The sequence below is a fragment of the Mus pahari genome, chromosome X (assembly GCF_900095145.1).
Source record: "Mus pahari chromosome X, PAHARI_EIJ_v1.1, whole genome shotgun sequence".
NCBI classification, from domain to species: Eukaryota; Metazoa; Chordata; class Mammalia; order Rodentia; family Muridae; genus Mus; species Mus pahari.
Window position 1 is genome coordinate 34,108,481 of NC_034613.1, and position 23,536 is coordinate 34,132,016.

The 23,536-nt window shown below is 36.9% G+C and overlaps 1 protein-coding gene across 2 annotated transcripts in view; it reads right to left on the reverse strand.

Moving 5' to 3' along the window:
* Positions 1-23,536, reverse strand: part of Tenm1 (teneurin transmembrane protein 1) — a 710,827-nt gene that overhangs the window by 359,518 nt on the left and 327,773 nt on the right. For both annotated transcript variants that reach the window (XM_021188844.2, XM_021188842.2), the window contains exon 5: positions 19,540-19,780. In XM_021188844.2, the coding sequence (XP_021044503.1) occupies positions 19,540-19,780 (241 nt within the window). The remainder of the gene's footprint in view (positions 1-19,539; positions 19,781-23,536) is intronic.

A 23,536-nucleotide genomic window follows, 5' to 3' on the forward strand; every position in this document is an offset into this window, starting at 1 on the left:
AAGGGATTTTTGTGTTTCTTCTAGCTGTTTAGCAGTGTTATCCATATTGGGCTTATTTAAGGCTGAAGAGAAAGAGTGAATATGGAGAGAATGATGAGTGTAGGTGAAGATAAAGGAAATCTTATATATAAGAATGGGTAGACAGACAGACAGACAGAGACAAAAGGGTTACATTTGCAAGGGAGGTTGATTTGTTTGTTGCTTTGGGGCTCTGGCCTCATTTGTTATAAATCTAATATAAGAAGGCAGCAACGATATACTATAATCTTCCATCTTCTGAATTCCCAGAATACAGACCACCAATTAGACAGATCAAAATATGTACATATTCAATGTATCAAAATATACTCCTTTTACTTAATGGAGTCACAGAGAATTGAGAGTAGTAACAAGTTTTGTTGAGATACAAAATTGTATGAGGAACTCTCACTGAATTAAAAGGAAACCTTGGGGAAGTTCAGAGCTAAATGTATACAGTTAGATGGTATCCAATGTGAGTAAAACTATAGAGTAGAAACTATGTAAATCCTCCAATGTGATCTTTTCAAATAGAGAAAAAAAGGGGGTGGTAAGGCACAGAAGAAGGCTCCTGTAAAGAGTGAGAAGACCTATTTCCAATTTTGTGAGGAACCTCTGGATTGATTTTCAGTGTAGTTGTACCAGTTTGCAATCCCACCAGCAATGGAGGAGTATTCCTCTTTCTCTACATCCTTTCTAGCATGTGTTGTCACCTGAAGTTTTGATCTTAGGCATTCTGATTGATGTAAGGTGGAATCTCAGGGTTGTATTGATTTGCATTTCTCTGATCACTAAGGACGTTGAACATTTCTTTAGGTGCTTCTCAGCCATTCTACCCAGCTATATCACTCTTGGGAGGATATCTAAAAGACGCCCAACCATGCCACAGGGACACGTGTTCCACTATGTTCATAGCGACATTATCTGTGATAGTTCCAGAAGCTGGAAACAACCTAGATGTTTCATGACAGAAGAATGGATACAGAAAATGTGGTTCATTTACACAATGCAATACTACTCAGTTATTAAGAACGAAGACATCCTGAGTTTTGCAGACAAATGGATGGAACTAGAAAATATCATCCTGAGTGAGGCAACTCAAACCAAAAATGACATGTGTGGTATTTACTCACTAATAAGTGGATATTAGCCACAGAAAAGAATACAGAATACCCAAGATAAAGTCCAGAGAACTCAAAAAGCTCAACAAGCTGAAGTGCCCAAGTGAGGATTCCTCAGTTCCACTTAGGAGGTAGAAGAAAGCAATCACAAGTGGGGAAGGAGGGAGGAACCTGGGAGGGAAAGTGGACAGGACAGTGAGTGGTGGGCAGAGTGGAACTTGATCTGGTATTGGGTCAGGGAAAAGGACTAAAGCTCTGAAAGCCAGCAGAAAAAAGAGAAAAAGGCAACCTCAGGAAATAGGCAACAGGGTTGGGGTGGAGGAACCCTCCAGAATACAATAGAGACCTGGGAGGTAAGAGACTTTCAGAACTCAAATGGAGGGACCTCTGATGAAATGCCAGACAGTAGGGAGAGGGAACTTATAGAGCCCACCTCCAGCAGGCAGACAGGACATCAAATGAGGGATGGAGTTGCCATCCCACAGTCAAAACTCTGACCCAGAATTGTTCCTGTCTGAAATAACTGCAGGGATGGAAATGGAGAGGAACCTGAGAAAAAGAAGGTACATTCACAGGCCCAAAGTGGGATCCAGGTTAAGGGAAGGTCCTAAGGCCTGACATTATTACTGAGGCTATGGAATACCCACAAAAAGGGGCCTAGCATGACTGTCCTCAGAAAGACCCAACAAGCAGTTGAAAGAGTCAGATGCAGATATTAGCACCCAACCAGTGGACAGATGCAGCTGACCTCTGTTGTTGAATTAGGGAAGGCTGAAAGAAGCTGAGGAGAAGAGCGATCCTGTAGGAGGACCAGCAGTCTCAATTAATATGGACCCCTGAAATCTCTCAAACACTGGACCACAAAACAGGCAGCATACTCCAGTTGATATGAGGCCCCCAACACACATACAGTAGAGGACATCTGGGTCTGTGTTCATTCAGAGATGATGCACCTAACCCTCAGGAGACTGGAGGCCCCAGGGAGTTTAGAAGTCAGGTGTGTGTGTGTGTGTGTGGGCATCCATGTGTGGAGGAGGTGTGGGGTGCAGAGGAGTTGGAGGGTGGATGGGGGGGGCGGGGAATGGAATAGGAAGTGTAAAAAATAAATTAATTTAAATAAAACAAAAAGAGTGGGAAGACAGTGACAGATTCTGCCTCACAGATATTGAAGATAAGCTGGCTAACAACCATAGAAAATTATGTCTTAGGTGAAGTTAGATGTATTTTCAACTGTAGATTGATTTTTGCCATAGAAAGGAACATATGGTAATGTTTAAAGAACATTTTATGTTTCCAAAATTGGGGGATGGTGTTTCTTGTTATTGACATGCAGTCGGAGAGGTTGCAAAACATCCTGGCAAGTTGTCTCTTCAAGATGTACACATCAATGATTTGTTCACCTTGAAATGTCAATGACAGTTTTGAAATAACATGGTCTAAAACTATTCATTTAATGGGAACATGCAGTTTTCAGTATCACTAACTCTATGAGAGGGAACTAGCCACTCTTGAAAAATTTCCAGGGAAATATTTTCCTGTCAGAAATTTATGATTTTATCCTTTTCTCTAAGCTCACAGTTATTACTACTTGAGGCTATTTTCACTTGTGATTTCTCTATTATCCAAACAAATGCCCCAAACTTTAGGGCCAGAACACATATACAATTATATGCAACTCATTCATAATTGCCTTAAATATTTACCCTTGCTGACCAAACAAAGGAAGTCTTTGTAAGTTATGGAGAATTGGAGACATTTGGTACTTCAATTTTAAAAATTTGCTTTTCAAATTGCAGCTTTCATGAACTTGTCACAAAACATAAATCCAAATCTTTAACTGCTGATTAAAATATGTGGAATATATAATAATCACATCAATTTAAACAACATTAACTTCCCCCACAATTTGAAAACCTATGAAACAGCCAAATGGGGCTCTGTGCTGTGATTTAAAACTCAATAAGTACAATTCCCCTTGAGCACAGGAGAATTTTTGAAAAATCAGGCCTCCCTCTGAAATTGTCCATACTTGCTGTATGAATGTTAGAACATAAAGAGAAGCATTGGTTCACATTTTCCACTCCAATACAGCACAGGGGCACAGCTAACAGAAGGTCAATGTTAAGAATACAATGATTCCATGCAGTACATTGACCTATATGATAAATAGAATGAGAAATCTATACTTCTTTTCTCTATGCATAATTTTCAACATTTGGGAAAAGAACTTCCACCAAAGATTCATTAGATGGAGCATAAGAATGGCTGGTTGGGTTGTGAGTGTAACTCAGACTACATGACATGACATAATGTTCTATTTCCTTTATAATTAGAAAATTAAAGTATGAGAGAAGGGATTAAAAATCTATTTTAGTTTGAAAGTATGGTCCTATGTGAGACAAATTTTTATATGAAGCGCTTTAAATCCTATGTCCATTAAAAGTTTTGTGGTTTAAAATGCACACACAAACACGGAGAGAGGGACAGGGAGAGGGAGAGGGAGAGGGAGAGGGAGAGGGAGAGGGAGAGGGAGAGGGAGAGGGAGAGGGAGAGGGAGAGGGAGAGGGAGAGGGAGAGGGAGAGGGAGAGGGAGAGGGAGAGGGAGAGGGAGAGGGAGAGGGAGAGGGAGAGGGAGAGGGAGAGGGAGAGGGAGAGGGAGAGGGAGAGGGAGAGGGAGAGGGAGAGGGAGAGGGAGAGGGAGAGGGAGAGGGAGAGGGAGAGGGAGAGGGAGAGGGAGAGGGAGAGGGAGAGGGAGAGGGAGAGGGAGAGGGAGAGGGAGAGGGAGAGGGAGAGGGAGAGGGAGGAGAGGGGAGAATGTATCAGAGAGATTATTGCTAGCATGAGGCAAGTATACTTGATTGCCATTACCACTCTGTTCTGACAGTTAGATATGTTTAGTTTCTTCATTTCTCCTTATATAATAGAAATTCTGAAGGTATCTCAGTGTTCCAAGTTAAATTTGTTTCTCATATATAGGCATGTCACAAAGAATTACCCAACTTGCAATTAATTATAACTCAACTTGTTGGAAAGCTTAAATTATCAGAATTCTTTCGATGGAGGACCAAGTCACAGAAAGATAAGCCTCAGAGTGACAGAAATTGCAAACCATAAGTGATCTTAAACATTTTGCTTCAGTCTCTCATCTGACATTTGATGAAAATGATGTCATGTTGAAGAAAGAAAATAATCAATGTCATATACTTATTTAGTAGCAAAATTGGACTTGGGCTCAAGATTTCTAACTTTAAATCTTGTGCCTTGTTACTACTCACAGGTGACTATTAAAATTTGCAACAAATATCTTTGGCCCACTAGACATTCTATATACTTTCCAACATCTTTTCAGTTTAGAGTACTTTATAATAAAATTCAGGTCTAAAATGACAATTCTGATATAACTGTGAAAGATTGAATTTATTATCATTTGGATTTTGAAATGTTGATTCATGTTTAAGAGTGATTTTCAATAAGAATGATAATTTTTTGAAAAGTTCTATTTAACCTTAAGCTAATCACCAAATCCAATTACCCAGAAGCCTGCCATTTTCTGAGTATTTAGCCTCATTAAGATTTTTATATAGATAGAATACAAACTAACATACGTTTATAGGCAGGAAAAACTACTTGAACCATAAACCAGCTCACAAATAGACAAAATGGGATAATCTGGAGTCCCCCTTATAGCAAAGACATGGTCATATGCAAAGATTATTGTGTTCATTTTGTGAAGTTTCAATTCTTACTCTGTTAATAACATTTCCCCAAGGATCTGCTTCCTATCATATTGCCCTCCCAGGGTTGTACAGTCTGAGATAAGATACCATGTAAAAGTATTTTGAATAAAAATCTATGGACACATATATGCATGTATGCTTATATGTGCATGCACACATTTGTACATATATCCAATACATTATTTAAAATCAAAGGTTTTGACTTTGTTGAAAGGCAACCAGTAATGTGTTGCTGCAAAGTTACCTTGACATAGTTCACTACAGTAGATGACAAAATTTGAGCGATTGGACTGTCACACATGAAGGACAATTATTTTAATTGAATTCAGGAGAAACAGAAGATTGTGAATATTTTATGCCAAAAGAAATTAAATTTTCTAAGGGGGCTAATATCATGTTGTATTTAATAATTCCATGGATGAATTAGAAGTAGTCATAAGTTAGCAGCTGTTTTATCAATGTAAGCCCTGAGGTGTACATATGTCACTACTGAGTATTTTTGTCAGTAACGTGGGACTGCCTAGAGTTCTGTGTATATATGTCAGATGGAGGGAAGAAATATGTCTTATAATCATGACTTGGCAAGGTAGCTGCTTGCCTTTGGGAATATATGATTTAAGTTTGACAGGAGATTTTTAGTAAGGGCGGGGTGATTTTAATGCCTCCTTCTGCCTTGATTCTGAAAAAAGCAATCATTTTGCAGATGGGCAATGGAGGAATTCTCAGACTGAATCATCACCATATCACCCTTGTGAGAGTTTTAGAAACCTGACCTACTGTGTGGGATTGTGCTCCTTCCTTTACAACCATTTGGTCATACTCGAAAAAAAAAAAAAAAAAGCGTACTTTTTTCCCATGTTCTTACTCTCTTATCTCATACTCTTATTTTATACCTCTCAACACTATAATTATTCTGACTACCAAATGCCTACTTATAGAAAGTAATTCTTTTATTTCCCATTTCAATGTATATGAGGGATTTACCTTGATTCAGCTTTGTGCAAAACAGTGGGATGTTTCTCAGATGCCTCCATTGTCCTGCTTCCTCTAATCCAAATCTGTGCTGCTTCCTACTCACCATTTTAGTAAAACTGGCTGCATAACACTTTTAACTGTCAGAGTCAAAGGTCTCTCTTCTCATCCATATTTAATTTGACTCATCTCTAACATTTGAAAATTGTGATTACCATTCCCTTGAAATAATTCTCCTTTCAATTCTATACTCTTAGGCTATTCCTTTTCAGCAATTTTGTCCTTTCCTTTAGACCTCTCTATCAGTATTCTCGAAAATCTAATTTCCCCATTCTTGCATTAAACTATTTTAATATGTCTAAGATTTCATGCATCATTCACAGAAACTTATCATTATGTCTACCTGTGAAACTCTTAATTACCCATGCCTATCATAGGTGAGCTCTAGAGTCAGACAACATACAAATTTTGTATGTTTTTTTACCTCCAAATTTTGTTGTTGTAGGTTTTTCTGGTTGTTACATGCATTCTTAAATTGAGACAAAGATGTTCTCAGTCTGTGTGTAGCATGGAGTGATTTGGCATTCATTATTCATATAAAGTGGGCCTCAACTCATGGCAATCCTCCTGCCTCAACTTTCTGGGTTCTAAAATTATAGGTATATGCTACAACACCTAGCCCAGAAACATTTAGGTTTAAACTAGATTCTCTGTATACTACTTAGTGACCTAGAGGAATATTGTTAAGCTTTTGTGACTATTGGTTTTAAAAACACAGGTTAAAACAAATATGGTAAAATGTTTTCTCTATTGTAAGCATTCAGAAAATGATAGATGGAGAGATGGCTCAGTAAGGAAAGCATTTGCTCTGCTAGGATGAATGGATGAGTTCAAAATCAAGAACCCACAATAACAATAATAAACAATGACTGACATTATAGCAAATTGGGAGGTGGAGACAAGAAAATCCCTGGAAGTTTGTAGGCCAGCCAACTTGGCATACACATTAGCAAACATCAAATATACATGGTTTCAAATAAGGTGAAAAATGAAGACCCAAACCTACAATCTTCCTCTAACTTACACACACACACACACACACACACACACACACACACACTATTATGTGCATACACTTGAATCTAAATATTCACATGTATACACACAGAGACTGAAAAAAGTGACAGTATAGACTTTTTTCTCTTCTTATGGATATAGATTAATATTTTCAATCATTAATTAGATGAAAAACAGTATATCCTATACAGGTGTCCTAATATTTCCAGAATAAAACCATCTTTTTTCTACTAACCTCTCTTCTTGATTTTACATATATTCTTTCTTTCTTTCTTTCTTTCTTTCTTTCTTTCTTTCTTTCTTTCTTTCTTTCTTTCTTTCTTTCTTTCTTTCTTTCTTTCTTTTGCTCTCAGTTATTCTATTTTTCTATGTACCCTGCCAAAATTTGGTGCAGTGGTTGTCAGGGTCTGACTATGTCTTCAATAGCCAGGAATTTGCTCTGTGGACTAGGTTATCCCATAGTTCACAGAGATCTATCTGTATATGCCCCTCAAAGTCTGGGATTAAAGGCATGTGTCACTACTCTCACAGCATGTTATAAAAATACAGATAAGACATTTTCATATAAAAGCTAGGGTAGGAAATTTGGTATAGCCTAAATGTGTTAGTTTTCTTTAATTTGTATGTTGAATTCTAATGTCCAGTGAGTTAGGATATTTGGAAAATTGTTAGGTCATGAATAGTACTAATGTCTTTGCATAAAAGAGTCAAGTGAACAACTACCACTAGAGAAGGATATAACAACATATGCCATCTATGAAGGACAGATCCTCACCAGACACCACTCACTTTTGCCTTGATCATAGATCTCCAAAGCTCCATAGTTATGAGTAATGCATTTCTGCTGTTCATGAATTACCCAGTTTAAGAGATTTCATTAACACAGTTTTAATTAAAACAAATGTGAAAGCAAGTAAAGGGGAAAAGTTAAAATATTTCTTTGAGTTGTATCTTTCTTTTTCCAGACCACATCTAGTTAGTCCAAAAGTCTGGTACAATTATTCACTTTTCTAAGAAAAAAGACTATACTCCCAACAAGAATATAAGATCTTTGAAGGTAGGGTTTTCTTTCATTGTGTACTATGTTGTAATCCTAGCAACTAGAACAGTACTGAAACATGGTAGAGAAACAATAATAACCTGATGAAATTTGTTAAAAGGCAGCTACATTGCATTTAATCCATCATTGCATTTATGATGAACAGTCTTTCATTATGCAGTCTTATACCCTCACACCAAAGCTGTTTTTTTTTTTGTATTGTATTGTTTTGTTTTGTTTTTTAATAGAATGGAGAAGCAGATGTTACTGCTTATTTGCTTATCTGTTTGCCAAAGGGGGCAATTCTTTCTTGAGCTTTCAAGTTCTTAAATGAAATGCTCAGTATCAAGATTTCACAGATCTTGCAGAGATGCTTCAAAGATCTGAATACTTAACCCAATTTTATCTGCTGCCTTTATAGCACAAACATTTTTGTGTTGTGGATTAATAAAGAACCAGCTGGTTTCTCCCAATGGGTGATGTTTAGTAGAATCTCTTTGATACATTCACAGAAACAAACACATGCATTTATGTGTATGCACTCACTACACACACACACACACACACACACACACACAGAGAGAGAGAGAGAGAGAGAGAGAGAGAGAGAGAGAGAGAGAGAGAGAGAGAGAGAGAGAGACAGAGACAGAGACAGAGACAGAGACAGAGAGACAGAGAAAGAGAGAGAGAAAGAGAGAGAGACTTCTGCAGAAAAAGAAAAAGGAAATGTGTTTCTAGCATGTCAAATATATTCCATGCTTTCAGAAAAATATATCACACAAATGTGGATTAACTTGACATGACAATGAACATATTGATTATGATTAATCAAGTATCATTGGAGTGGAATAATTATTAAAAGAGGTTTCTCTCTTGCTGAAAATCAGGCATTTTTGTGTTAAATATTGAATTCAGTAGGGAACTGTGTAGAAATATGGTGAGGGAAGGCAAAAAGTCAGAGAGATTGACTTGTCTACATTTTAATTTTTGGCTGTTTTGCACATATATTACATCAAGCAGTTCATCTCTTTAAATTCCTAAAAACACCTATTTACATTTACATTTGGATTGCTAGATAAATCTACATATAAAATTAGATTTCCTCTCATCTTGGAAGAAATTCTCCTTCCTTATAAAATATAACAAATTATATTTACTCATGGTTTTATTTTGAGATGAACCTGAGAATATTTTATTAAAAAGCATGCTTAAAAATACTATCACCAATGTGACAGCAGACTGTTGTGACAATGGTGTCCAATGTATTGTTCTTTATTACTAAAACTCCGTCTCCAATATCTAAAGAATGTATTGAGAATGCAGAGTTATCTTTATTTAAATTTTAAATATTCCATATTTATCATTTGTTATAGTCTGAAAAGATTGGTTGATTCCTGTTCATGTGTATTAAACAGGATTTATAGGTCATAGATTAGTTCTCAGAAGTATTTTCCTGTCTTAGAATGAATCATTAAATCTGTGGCTGAAGATAGATTTGGCTAACCCCAATGCTGTTAAAGGATTAGAACATGAGGAATTGTCAAATTTCAGCACTGAATGTGTACATCCAAGCTTTTTTTTCTTTTAGTCATTATTGGAGGAAAAAATTATGTCTGTAAATCTATTTTTCTACTGCAAATATCCTAAGGAAAAAGCTACTTATAAATCTTAGGTAGATTTTAGTACTACTTTATAATACAGAAATAAAATTATCACTAGATAGCTTATATTTATGGGTTAATATGTAAAAGGTATTACTTCAAAGATATTTATAATACTTTCATCACAGTTAATATTTCTTCCAAATGTTACTTTTCTCAAAGACAGACACTAGGTCTAGAAGTATGATAACAAGCATTAGTCATATGGATTTAATTTCTTTGTTTAGTCTTTGCCAGTCACTGTCTTATTCACTGATTGTTTTTGTTCTTCTTTTAAAAAAATCCTGTACATATGGGCTTAAAGCCAATAAAGGCAATTAGTGTCATACCAAGGTATAGTCATCTGTCAGAATATGCTAAAAATAAAAGGATAGATGTTTCCCCAACTCCTCTGGGTAGGCATAACTCCTTCACATCATTCTGGTTTGCCTTTATTAGTTGATGTGGATATTCTTTTCTTAAACTCATGTTCTCCCTAGCATTGAAAAATTAACAGCAAAAATTTAAAGTAGGAATTATTTTGGTGGAAGACCAAGGTTCAGATCTATAGTTATCATTCAAAATAAGTAAATTAACTTTTCAGGAGCAGGGCAAACCAACTTCCATGGTCTTGAACTAGCACTTGGCTAAATATTCTGATGAATGAGAGGCTATAAACTGAGTTAGGAAATTGACTTGAGAGCCACAAAAGGGCATAGTTAAGGGAGACAATAATAGTGAAAATTGTCCTTAAAGGAGAAGCTGCATGAAAAGTTTGAGAAGCTGAAGGTCATGCTCTGGTTTTGCAGGCTGGTGGTTAGCGTTTAGATGCTACCACAGAAAGAAGTACCATTTAAAGAAGATCTTAAAGTGTGCCTGGCCACTTAAACTCATAGATGTGTGGATGGAATTGAGGGACATTCAGACAGGAAAGCAAAACCAAACCAAACCAAACATGAGATTCTGAAAATCTAGAGAAAATTAAAAGGTGGGTATAAATCCTATATAAGTTCTAAAGTAAACCTTGTCACAGTTGATTGGATGTGAGTGAGTGATGTGAGTGAGGAGGAGCCCATTTTTAAGATGAGAAAACTGAGGTTTAGAATTCCACAAATTTCCCAAGGCCACATTATGGAAGTGACATTCAACACCAGATCTAGTGGCTTCTATGATCTACTTTTGACAGCTTTTATTAGAATGGCAAAGGGTCAAAGCTATATAATAGCATTAAGATGGAGGTTAGGGTGTCAGAGGACAGACAGAAGTAAGGTTCTGGAGTACAGAGATCCTTGAAGGAGCCACTGAGATCCAGTATCAGTAAATGTTCAGTGAATGTCTCACTATACAAGACATGCTCAGTAAGACATAGACGCAGAGGTATTTATGAACAATTGATTTTTTAAATACAGATTAAAGCTAATGTGGCTCTTTGAACTGTAGTGACTCTGAATTTCTCTCCTTGTCATCTGGTTCCTGCCAGGATCTTAAACCAAATTGGAAATGATAATATTTTGTTCATACTTTACATGTTCTTGACTCTGAACTGATATTTTACAAATATTTTTTTCATTCAACTCTTGAGACAAACTCACAATGTAAGGCCTGTAATTTTCTCCATACAACACTTAGAGGAACTGAGGCTGGTGACAGCTAATAATATCTAGACCATGACAATGTTAAGTGCCTTAGTCTAGGGATGCTGAAGTCCATATGCCTAAGTACATCCTTAACTCTCTCTGATTTGGTCAAGTGCTCATCCTTTGGTTGAAAATGATAGGTCATCCAAAATGTTTTGGTACTGGCGCTATTGAGAGAAGAGATAAAAGAGGATGTAAAAAGACTTGTAGCTAAGGAAGGAAAGGTTCATGGCAGGGTACAAATTGGAATGAAGTGGGTTGTTAAGGCATTATTTCTCTGATTGATGGCAAGCAGGTAGAAATCTTAAAGTTGTTCTGGACATTGATTACAAGGCAGTCTCACTAAACCGTGCATGTTTTTTGTCATAAAAAATATTAAAAAGGCACTATGGCTCTAAAGATTGGAATAAGGTGGTAAAAGTGAATATTTTATGTAAAAGGATGCCCAGAAAGGCAGTACAGTAAGTATGTTTTTACCTGGGGGCAAGCATGAGCATAAAGAGAGAAACACTATTTTTAAAAAAATTTTTCCACTTTTTTATTTGTTATTATTTTCTTTATTTACATTTCAAATGCTATCCCGAAAGTTCCCTATACCCCACCCCCGCCCCTGCTCCCCTACCCACCCACTCCCACTACTTGGCCCTGGCCTTCCCCTGTGCTGGGTCATATAAAGTTTACAAGACTAGGGGTCCTCTCTTCCCAATGATGGCTGATTAGGCCATCTTCTGCTACATATGCAGCTAGAGACTCGAGCTCAGGGGGTACTGGTTAGTTCATATTGTTGTTGCACCTACAGGGTTGCAGCCCCCTACAACTCCTTGGGTACTTTCTCTAGCTCCTCCATTGGGGGCCCTGTGTTCCATCCAATAGCTGGCTGTGAGCATCCACTTCTGTGTTTGCCAGGCACTGACATAGCCTCACAAGAGGCTGCTATATCAGGTTCCCTTCAGCAGAATCTTGCTGGCAAGTGCATTAGTATCTGGGTTTGGTGGCTGATGATGGGATGGATCCTCGGATGGGGTAGTCTCTGGATAGTCCATCCTTTCATCTTAGTTCTAAATTTTGTCTCTGTACCTATTTCCTTTCATGGGTATTTTGTTCCTTATTCTAAGGAGGAATGAAGTATCCACACCATGGTCATACTTCTTGGTTTTCCTGTGTTTTGCAAAATGTATCTTGGGTATTCTAAGTTTCTGGGCTAATATCTGCTTATCAGTGAGTGCGTATCTAGTGACTTCTTTTGTGATTGGGTTACCTCACTAAGGATGATATCCTCCAGATACATCCATTTGCCCAAGAATTTCATAAATTCATTGTTTTTAATAGCTGAGTAGTACTCCATTGTATAAATGTACCACATTTTCTGTATACATTCCTCTGTTGAGGGACATCTGGGTTCTTTCCAGCTTCTGGCTATTATAAATAAGGGTGCTATGAACATAGTGGAGCATGTGTCCTTATTACCAGTTGGAAGATTTTCTGGGTATATGCCCAGAAGAGGTATTGCTGGGTCCTCCAGTAGTACTATGTCCAATTTTCTGAGGAACCGCCACACTGATTTCCAGAGTGGTTGGGATTGCCAGCTTGTACAACCACTCTGGAAATCAGTGTGGCGTTTTTTTGATTTTATGAGACAGGGTTTCTCTGTATACCTCTGGCTGTCCTGGAACTCACTTTGAAGACCAGGCTGGCCTCGAACTCAGAAATCTGCCTGCCTCTGCTTCCTGAGTGCTGGGATTAAAGGCGTGTGCCACCACGCCCAGCTGAGAAACACTTTTAATTGGATAAAGAAAGAAATTGAAAAGGAATAAGAAGGACAACTTGTCCTTATATTATTATTGGCATCAGTATTACTATTTATCAAGTGCTTCCTGGGTTCGTGGCTGCCCTAAGAACACTGCAAATTTAATGTATTTAATTCTTAAAATACCCATATAAACCGCATGAAATAGGTTTTACTGTCATCTTTATTGTACAGATGAGAAAACTAGAACATTGTGATGCTGAAGAACACATACAAGGACACATTACCTTATAAATAGCGCATCAGAATGTCTATAATGAGAATATCTGTTAACTTACAACACAGGCAGAGAGGTGCCATAAGATAAATATATAGTGAACAGAAATGATTATAGGTCCATAGTGATATATTATTTACCTAAACACAAATATATAGCAAATTCTCAACTTGAATACTGTAAACCCCAGAAGCTAGTATAAATGAAATGTAGATAAGTAGCTAAAATATAGAGGAATTTGTAGGTTAAAGCTTTTGAGAAAGAAATTATTTTATCTTGGACTTAATGAATAGAGTATGAAGCTAAAATCCTAGACTGTAGGAAGAGTTTTATTTTTTTAAGTACAGTAGGTATAGTTTTATATCCTGAGGCTCTTTAAAATGGAAATCAGAAAGTTTGTTAATGATAGAAATCTGTGTGTCTCTTCTATATCTTCTCCATTTAGCTTCAATATCAGAAGGGTATGTACCTAAATAAGGGCATGTGAACCAGAGATACAAAATTATAGAATATATAGTGAAAATAATGCCAATAATATTCACATCCAAAATGAGCCCACAACTGGAGAAAACACTAAGGATTATAGCAAGTTTTTTATTTTTTATTTTTATTTTTTTGCAACTGCTATTGGAATGAATGATTAGGGAATCCTTTTTTGACTACTAACATTCTTTGCAAAAATAACCTAAACACTTAATATGACAAACAAGCATCAGTAAATATACATTAAAGCACAAACTGGGGGTTCATTAAAAACATCTGAGACTAGGAAGACAGCTAAGTTAATAAAGAGAGAGTGTGTGTGTTGTTGTTTTATGTCATTTTTGCTTTGTTTTTTTTTCATTTTATAAGAATGATCATGAGTTGTGTATGGGAAGGATATGGGAGGAATTAGGGGGAGGGGAAAAATATAATAAAAATATATTACATGAAAATTAATAAAAAATGGATAAATAAAATGGAAGCCAATCAACTTGGTGTGTACGTGTTACCCAGCTCTGGGGAGGCAGAGAGGCAGGTGCTTAAAGTATGCTGGCCAGCAGACTAGGTAAAGTTGCAAACCTCAGACCAGTGAAAAACCTTGTTTCATCAAACAAGGTAGATGGATTCTGAATAATGATGCTTGAGTTTCTCTCTCTCTCTCTCTCTCTCTCTCTCTCTCTCTCTTTCTACCCCCCCCACAGACATATGTGTATATGTGCCTGATCTCACAGTTGTACATACACAAAAGCATTTGACTATTCTAAATATATTAATATTTTATACCAGAGAAGAGATATGCTCTGTGGGTTGGATTACATACCCTTTCAAGGACTGCGGCACAGGTAAAATGTGGCAGAAAACTGGTGATGATAAACAGAGACATTAGTTTTGAAAATGGGAAGGCAACATATAGTCTCTATATGGAAGAGTCCAAACATCATGGAATTAATGTAGAATAAATTATTTTTTGAAAATGATTTTGAGGAGTTAACCCAAAACAAATAAGGATAGAAACTCTTGAGAAGAAAGTAGAAATTATCTCAAAGGTATTCATGTTAAGTAAAAATACCCTTCTATTTTTTGAGCAGTTATTAGATTGTCAGATCAGGAATAATGTAGGTGTGCAGTATGTAGATCTCACCAAGACATTTGGCAAGATCTTATATGGTATGTCTCTGAATAAGAGGCAAAACTGTGGGTTGTATGTTAGTAGTAGTATGCTACCTGACTGCAAAGACATCCTTGCAGAAGTGTTTCCCATGGCATTCTGGAGAGCTCTAACAAGATTCTGGTCTTATATACATTTTTATAAGTGACTTACATGAAAAAAGGGATGATTATCTCATCATCTTGCATATATATATATATACTTAAAGATTCCTTTTAAACCAAACTTGACTACTTTTTTTTTATTAGCTATTTTGTTTATTTACATTTCAAATGTAAATCATGAGAGAAAAATATCTACTTTGCCCAGTAGAATTAGAATTCAGCTGTAACTCTATCTGCAGGATGAAATCAACTATGTGAAATATGATCTAACCTTAGACTTTATTAAAAAGGCTTGGAATCTTAGTTACTAGTGCTGTTAATATGTATCAGCATTGTCGTGTATCCATCAAAATGGATGATGTTAGAGTAGACAATATTAATAGAAATAATGGTTAAACAAAGGAGACAGCTTGATCATTGGCCATAACATAGAGCCCTGGATACATGAATCAAGGCAACTTCTTAGAATCCTATTTAAAGTGCATCTGATATGCTCCCAGCTCTTTTCCAACCAGCAATCTTAGGAATATCTTGAAAGTGCTTGTCAAATGCCTGGTTGGTGTTCAGTATGTTATTACTCCTTTTAACCACATGGCTTTCTGCTTGTCCCTAGTCTCAGTGGGCTGAGAGACTAACTGACAAGGTTTGCTAAAATGCTTAAATCAGGGTACATAAGAGATGACCTGGGGTAATCGAATTCTTGTTTAAAGTCTTTGGAACCTAGTACCACAATGAAATGAAACAATGACTCAGGAACTTGAAGAAATGTGGTGAGAGGTATTAAATGGTATATAAGCAGTCCTGTATTGCGGTGGTGAAAGCAGACAGTGAGGTAGACAAATGAAATAGAGCCAACAGCAAGAAAAAGCTACTGGATGAGGAAAGCAGCAATATGTGTCTATAAACTTTGCCTTTTCATTGGGCATTGACCAGTGTTTTCTGAGTTTTCAGGGACTAATATACAATTGAAAATGTGTGGTTTTCAGGGAAATCTGAATGACCTTTGCTCTGTGAAACCAGAGAAACTAATAAGCTTCAGGATACATTGGGCGTTAAACTTTAGATTCTGAGAGCAGTTTGTGAAAAGTGAGTGTGCTTTAAAGAGGAAGTTGGAACCTAGAAATATGAGGAACCTATGAAGTAATTGGTGAGACATTTAGCTTTAAACATATAACAAACCAACTCATAAATGGTGAAGGTAAGAGACAGGTTGAACTTGGTGAGCCCTAAACTTAAATGAAGGGTAACAGTATGCTTGCAGCCGGCCATTGGACTGAGCGTGGGCTTCCCGATGGAGGAGTTGAAGAAAGGACTGAAGGAGCTGAAGGGGTTTGCAGCTCCATGGGGGAAGCAACAGTGTCAACAGGCCAGATCCCCCGAGCTCCCAGTGATTGGACATCCAACCAGAGAGTTCACATGGAGCCACCCATGGCTCTGGCTGCATATGTAGCAGGGGATGACCTTATTGGACATCAGGGGGAGGAGAGGCCCTTGGGCCTGAGGGGGTTTGATGCTCCACTGTAGGGGAATGCCAGGGCAGGGAGGATGGAGTGGGTGGGTGGGAGCACACCCTCATAGAAGCAGGAGGGGGGGGGATGGGATAGGGAGTTTCCAGGTAGGGTGGAGAAACTGGGATAGGGAATAACATTTGAAATGTAAATAAACAAAATAGCTAATAAAAAAAAAAGTAGTCAAGTTTGGTTTAAAAGGAATCTTTAAGTAGTTGTCCAAGATAGAATGGGATATTTCAGTTATTTGTCAATTCTTTTAATAGAGATACACAAACAGAGGCAGGCAACTACTTAGTAGGATAATAATGTCACCTTTCAAATGTACAGTGTTTTACAATTTACTACTCTAGTATATGTGCTGCCAAAACGAGCACAATTTACTATGCTATATTGTAGTAGTTTGTTCTTTTTATCACATTATCATGGTAGGCAATTTTGGGGGTGTGCTAGTGTTGGAACCCAGGGCCTAAGTGCTTGCTCCTAGGGCAATTTTCTATTTATTTTGTTACAAATGAGGAAGCTAAAGCTCTAAGGGGTCCTATTATCTAGCTTGTGCATAAGTTACTGTGTGCTCACTCTTCCCCTTTATTGACTAAGCATGAAATGAATAATTTTCAAGGACAAAATTGGAAAGCTTTAGTTAATCAGGCCAGTAAGGCTTCCAAGTATTTTTAACTTATTTTTCTGATGCTGAATATATTCCCAAATGGACTAAAAAGGCTCTCTTCTCAGTATCACATGGAAACTTATGTTTGTCTCTACATCTTAGGAAACTGAGACCAATTAATACATTCCTTGTACAGATACAGAAGGTCCGTGGGTGCAATTTGTACAAACATGCCTAGATGCACATTTCAAATAAGAATAGTTTTATTTCTTAATTTGCCTGAGCCTGCTCCATCCTCCTTCCAGATTTCCTGTTACTTGTCTTCCTAAGGATGGAACTGTGTTGCTTGACAGAACAGCTAGTTAACCATATTGTCCCACTCTTTAGTTATTGCAAGCACCACAGAAAAGTCGAAAAGAGAATGAGGGAGATACTTCTGTTTAAAACTATAAAGATTTCTATTATTACTCAAAAATTTCAATTTTATATGTTTACTTTAGGTGTTTTGCCTCACACATACGTTCTGTATACCATGTGCATACCTGGTGCCCAAGGCAGGCAGAAAATGGGATCAGATCCCATTGGACTAGAGGTACATAGCTGTGATTGACCTTGGAGCTGGGAATTAAACCCAGAACTACTGGAAGAACAAAGAGTTCTCTTAACTGCTGAGCTATCTCTTCTACCCCTAAACAGTTCCTTTAACCTTTGCTTCTCTCACTTTATACATTTTCTCCCTTTGATTACAATAAAAAATAAGAAGATGAACAAGGAGTAGGAGGATAAGGAAAGGAATGGGGGAAGAAATAAAGGTTAGATTTTACTGAAAAACACGTACACCTGTATGAAATTCTCAGAAATAATAAAAATGCACAAACCTTATCATTACTATTATTCAAAATCTGTTGTCTTCAGCATAGGTGCTGACTATTACCACTGTGTTTTCTATCAGAAGGTAGCAGAAAAGAGTGGCTTATAAAATGTTTTAATCAGGTATGTGGTAAATGATACAGTTTTCTGGATTGCGGCCACAGCACTTTCAATGTGTTAATGGTGATACTTGCTGATGCCCTCTAATTTAATATGCTACTAAGGAGGAAAACTTCATAATGTGAGTTTATTAGTCACTCCCTTTCTGTCATGATTCCCAGAGGATATTAAGATAGAAGTTCATGCCAGACATTGTTTATTGACTGATATATTATGAATGTTGTTTATATAAAATTGTCTTTTGAAAATAATTAAGAAATAAAGAAGTCAACAGGAACTCCTGGAATTTGACAACAGAACAGTATGCTTCACTAGTTATCTTTTCCTATGTTACTAGAAAGTGGCCTTTGGGTATGTGATGATGAGGGTTGAAGTCAGGGTCTTCTGAATGACTGGCAAGTGCTCTATTGCTGAGCTAGATTGCCTTCTCTAAAAACAGTACATTTTAAAAGAAAGAACGATGGGAAATGGTGAGTGACTTTCCATTTGCCTAGTGCCAAAGTGCCTTTCTGCTCAGAGGACCCAGAGCTGTAGAGGAGTAGAACTTTGCTCACAATAAAATTTAGGGAGTGAATTTAGAAACTCAGATATGTGACATGACAGAAAAATAGTGCCTTATTTCCCTTCAACGAGTCATGCTACTAAAATACAATTTTCAAGTTACCCTTTCTAAACTATTAGAAGGCACTTTCTTTTCAAAAGATTTTTATAAGAAATAATATAGCAGTGACTACTATTTGTCCAACTGTTTCTCTCTCTTTAACTTTCTTTCTTTCTTTCTTTCTTTCTTTCTTTCTTTCTTTCTTTCTTTCTTTCTTTCTTTCTTTCTCTTTTTCTTTTCTTTCTGTCTTCCTTCCTTCCTTCCTTCCTTCCTTCCTTCCTTCCTTCCTTCCTTCCTTTTTCTTTCTTTCTTTCTTTCTTTCTTTCTTTCTTTCTTTCTTTCTTTCTTTCTTTCTTTCTTTCTTTCTTTCTTNCCTTCCTTCCTTCCTTTTTCTTTCTTTCTTTCTTTCTTTCTTTCTTTCTTTCTTTCTTTCTTTCTTTCTTTCTTTCTTTCTTTCTTTCTTTCCTTCTGTAAATCTTTGAAACACAACACAGTTGCTTTTCATGTTACGATCACAGTGACAGTTCAGATCATTGCTTCATTTTAGTTTTGGTAGGTGTCTGAAAATGAGGTATTTATGCACTGGAATTGCATCTTTATACATACATCTATGAGAAAATGTGCCCAATACATTATTCCTTGTGTGCCTATGAAGGGATTTGCCCTTTTATTTATATACCTGGTTGTGTATAATGGTACATGTTTGTGTTTCTTTGCAGATAACTATGGTGAAAGGAGTTCCTGTAATCAGGAGAGTCATCATTCATCAATATTCAAGTGTAGTAGTAGGGTGAATAATAGCTTAAGTACCTGGTCTCCAGTGGTATGTTACTGTTCAAGACCCAGCTGTTATGCAGATGAACTGAATCCTGTGTGCTGGTTGGAGGAGCAGGAGCAGCTGGGCTGGGCTGGCTGCGGGTAGTCATTGATCTTCTTTGTAGAGAGTCCACTGTAGGAGGTGGCTTCCTGGCACAGGTGCAGGCATGTGGAGGAGGTGGTGGTGGTGGGAGGGGTCTGAAGGTGAACTGGTTGTGTGGGCTGCTTTGCATGTCTAAAATCGAGAGAAGAAAAACAGAAAATAAAGACTTACTTTCCTACTTTGGGAACAAAGCATGAAAGACTTACTGGGCTTTCAGAGAATGTAACCTGTGGGGTGGGAGAAAAGTTTGAAGTTCATCTGTAAAGATATCACTTAAAAAAACACGTTCAACAAGCATATGAAATGTAAAACATCCATGGTTGCATTTACGTGTAAATTCTTCAGGAATATAGAAGCTAAAAGTAATGCGGCCACCTCACATAATTTGTCATCAACGAGATATAAGGCTACAGAATGGAAGGGACATGATTTCCATCAGTTGCAAAAAAAAAATCACATTTCTGAAAATACTAGTGAGAGGCACACATTTGCTGTGAGGAAAAATCATTCTGTACTTCAAATTAAAATATAAGGCCACCTTCTGACTTACCTCAGGAAAGGATATTAGCCTGCCTACATAGGAGTAAATCCATATTTCAGAAAAATACTTCACAAGTGTGTAACTCAACTGTGTAGAACTAATCTCTTCACAAACTCAACATCTCCTTGTAAAAAGCAGGCTAAGCAGACTTTGTTCTGGTTACTATACACATTTCCAGGGCCATGCAAAGCAAAGTCTGAACACCTTGTCTTTTGCTACACTCTTTTAGGAGCTCTGCTAAGTTAGAATACCCTAGGTAGCAATGGAGAGATATTTTTTTTTCCTGCTTGTTTGCAGAGAGGGCAGATAGGGACAGAAGTCCTCAGACTCCTGATGTTGCTATTGTTTGATCATTTTCCATTGCTGTCTGGACAGGCACATATCAAGAAAGTTAGTTAGAATCTGGCCCAGGAGAAATACCCCAATTAAAGCCCTTTGAAAAGGAATCACTATTGTAACAGATAGTTGTTCCACTTCCACAGGAGAAATATAATAGATGTCAAGAATAGCTTGTAACACCAGTACGTTCTGGATAAACTTTATAGATGGTACAGCTTTGTCCCACCTCCCCAATGACAGAATTGAAAAGCAGAAAAATGCCAGAGGCTTTCCCTGTCTAACAGAGGACTCAGCTGGTGTGTTCTGAGGCCCACTTTGCAGGGACTGATCAGAGGAAAAAAAATCGCTTCTTTCAATCCTTCTACTTCAGACATGAATTTTAAAGACACTGGCTTGGTTTTCATATCAAAAAAGAAAAATGCTATCCCAGGAGCAAAAGTATGACAAATTCTTGGTTGAATTTTCTAGTACATGTGATTCCCCTTTTAAATTATCTCAACATATGAAATTCTGAATTGCACAAAAGACAGATAGGGTAAAGAGTGAAGATTATTTTATTTACAGATTCCTCTAAGGGTTCAGTTATCTTTATATACTTAAAACAATCCATAAAATTCCTAAACTACCCTAGGACCCTCTGTTCAACACCAAACCCATAAATCCTAAAACATCATCACTAGTACCTAACATTTTCTTAATATTTTAAAATGTTTTGCATCCATATTCATAATCACATAGACAGAAATATGATTCACATCTTTTGGACTCAAGGAAGTATAAAGTGCTAGTAGATTCTCTCATTTTTCAGATGGGAAAGTTGTCTAGAAACCAAAGCAAATTAGTAGTTTAAACATGAATAGAACTCACATATGATTCTTTGGCCAGTACCATGGTACAGATATGGCTAATACTGTTTTTTTTTTTCCTTATGATTCACAGCCACAAAATCTTGTATATTTTCTAAATGTCTCATTTATGTTTATGAGTCTGCTTCCTTCCTAAATTACTGTAACTTCAAAAACACAGAATGAAAGGTAGTGGATGGCAAAATGCTATAAAAGAGCACAGGCTTTGGAGGAATGGCAAACTTGGCTTGGTGTTCAGTTTCTTTCTTACCTAAACTTGAACCTGTCACTTACAATATGTCTATTATATATAATATAACATCATTTTGATGAATTTGGTTGCTATAAGATGGAGATGAAGATAATGTGCTGATGACTATATGCTGACTGTAGTAGAAGAAGAAGATGTTAAGAATAGGAAGAATACAGAGTCTGTAGTCTGGCTTCAGATGATGAACCCAATGCCCTGGAGAGTTGAAATGACATGCTCAGTCACACACTACCTTAGTTTCTTTTCCTTTTGATATGATAAAAATATTCTAACAAAAGCAACTTCAAGGAGATATGTTTCATTTTAACTTAAAATTGTAGTGGTTTTCATAGAAATGGCTTCACACCAGATTTATAAGTTTGAATGCTTGGACCATAGAGAGTGGAACTATTAGGAGATATGGCCATGTTTGAGTAGGTTCAGCCTTGTTGGCGGAAGTGTATCACTGTTGCGGTGGGCTTTGAGGTCTCCTATGTTCAAGCTATAGTCAGTGTAGAACACAGTCTCCTTCTGCAGTCTTTGAATCAAAATGTAGAACTCTGAGCTCCTTCTCCAGCACAGTGTCTGCCTGTATGTTGTCATGGTTCCTGTCATAATGATAATGGACTGAACCTCTGAAACTGTAAACCAGCCCCAGTAAAATATTTTCCTTTATAAGAGTTGCTATGGTCACAATGTCCCCTCACAGCAATGAAACCCTCACTAAGGTTCAGTTCAAAGGACAATCTACCGCAGTGGGGAAGTGAAGGGAGCAGAAGCTTGATGCAGGTGATCATATCACATCCACAATTGGAAAACAGAGTGGACTGAATGTGAGCTCTTCCTTAGCTTGCTTTCTTGATCTTATACAGTCCGCAATTATGTGCCTTGGGGATTAAGACGATTTTTCCCACATCAATCAACATACAACCAAGATTATTCCCCGTAGTCAAGGCCAGAGGCTCATCTCCAAGATGAGTCTAGTGTCTATCAAGTTGAAAATTGATACTACCATCACAATAAACTGTTATAAAATCGCCTGTGTGGTGATTCATTATTCAGTATTCTTTCTATTGTATTATTTTGGAAAATGAAGGTGACTCTTTTCTATAATTTTAACATTTCCTGTTCTTAATAAAGATTTCGCCTTTAAGGTTGCTATACTTTGGTATTTATTTGATAGAGCACGTGTTTTGTATTTTCTCTAAGAATATGTATTTCTTAGTGAATTGTTATATTCAACTTCTCTTATATGTCAGAAACCATGGAGTACAGTACTGGTATAAAGCAAGGTCCCAAAGGATTTTGATTCATTCATTCATGGGCCCTAAAGAATTTCCTGTAGGGTTTTCTTTGGTTATCATTCTGATGCATATCTACTGAATATCTAGTTGATTCCTCATAGACAGGTATGTTTCTTCATTGAAAGTCTTTTCTTAAGACCCTGGGGAAGAACAATAGTATGCGAAAGGAAGCATTTTAAGCAACTCTCTCACAATGTGTCAAGAGGAATACTGTCACAGTACAGATTTAGCATCCAAAATCACATATAAGAAAGCATTTAATGATGTAGAGAAAAAGAAGCCACTGTGCTTTTTCACAGCCTGAGGAAACTTTATTTCAGAGTTTAAGTTTAGAATGTCTCTAAACAAACACATGATATCTATTAGCCTATGCCATGCTTCTTTTAAGGAAGTTATTCAAAAGAAAGTTGACATTCAGTAGTGTTGTTTAAAATAAAAATCAATCAAGATAATCTACTTTTATGGTGTAAAAGTATGCTATAAATGTTTATATGCCACCAGTTAAGAATACTGGTAAAACTATAGTTATTCCAAAAGTACAACCATGGTATTATTATTATTATTATTATTATTTTAATATATATATATATATATATATATATATATATA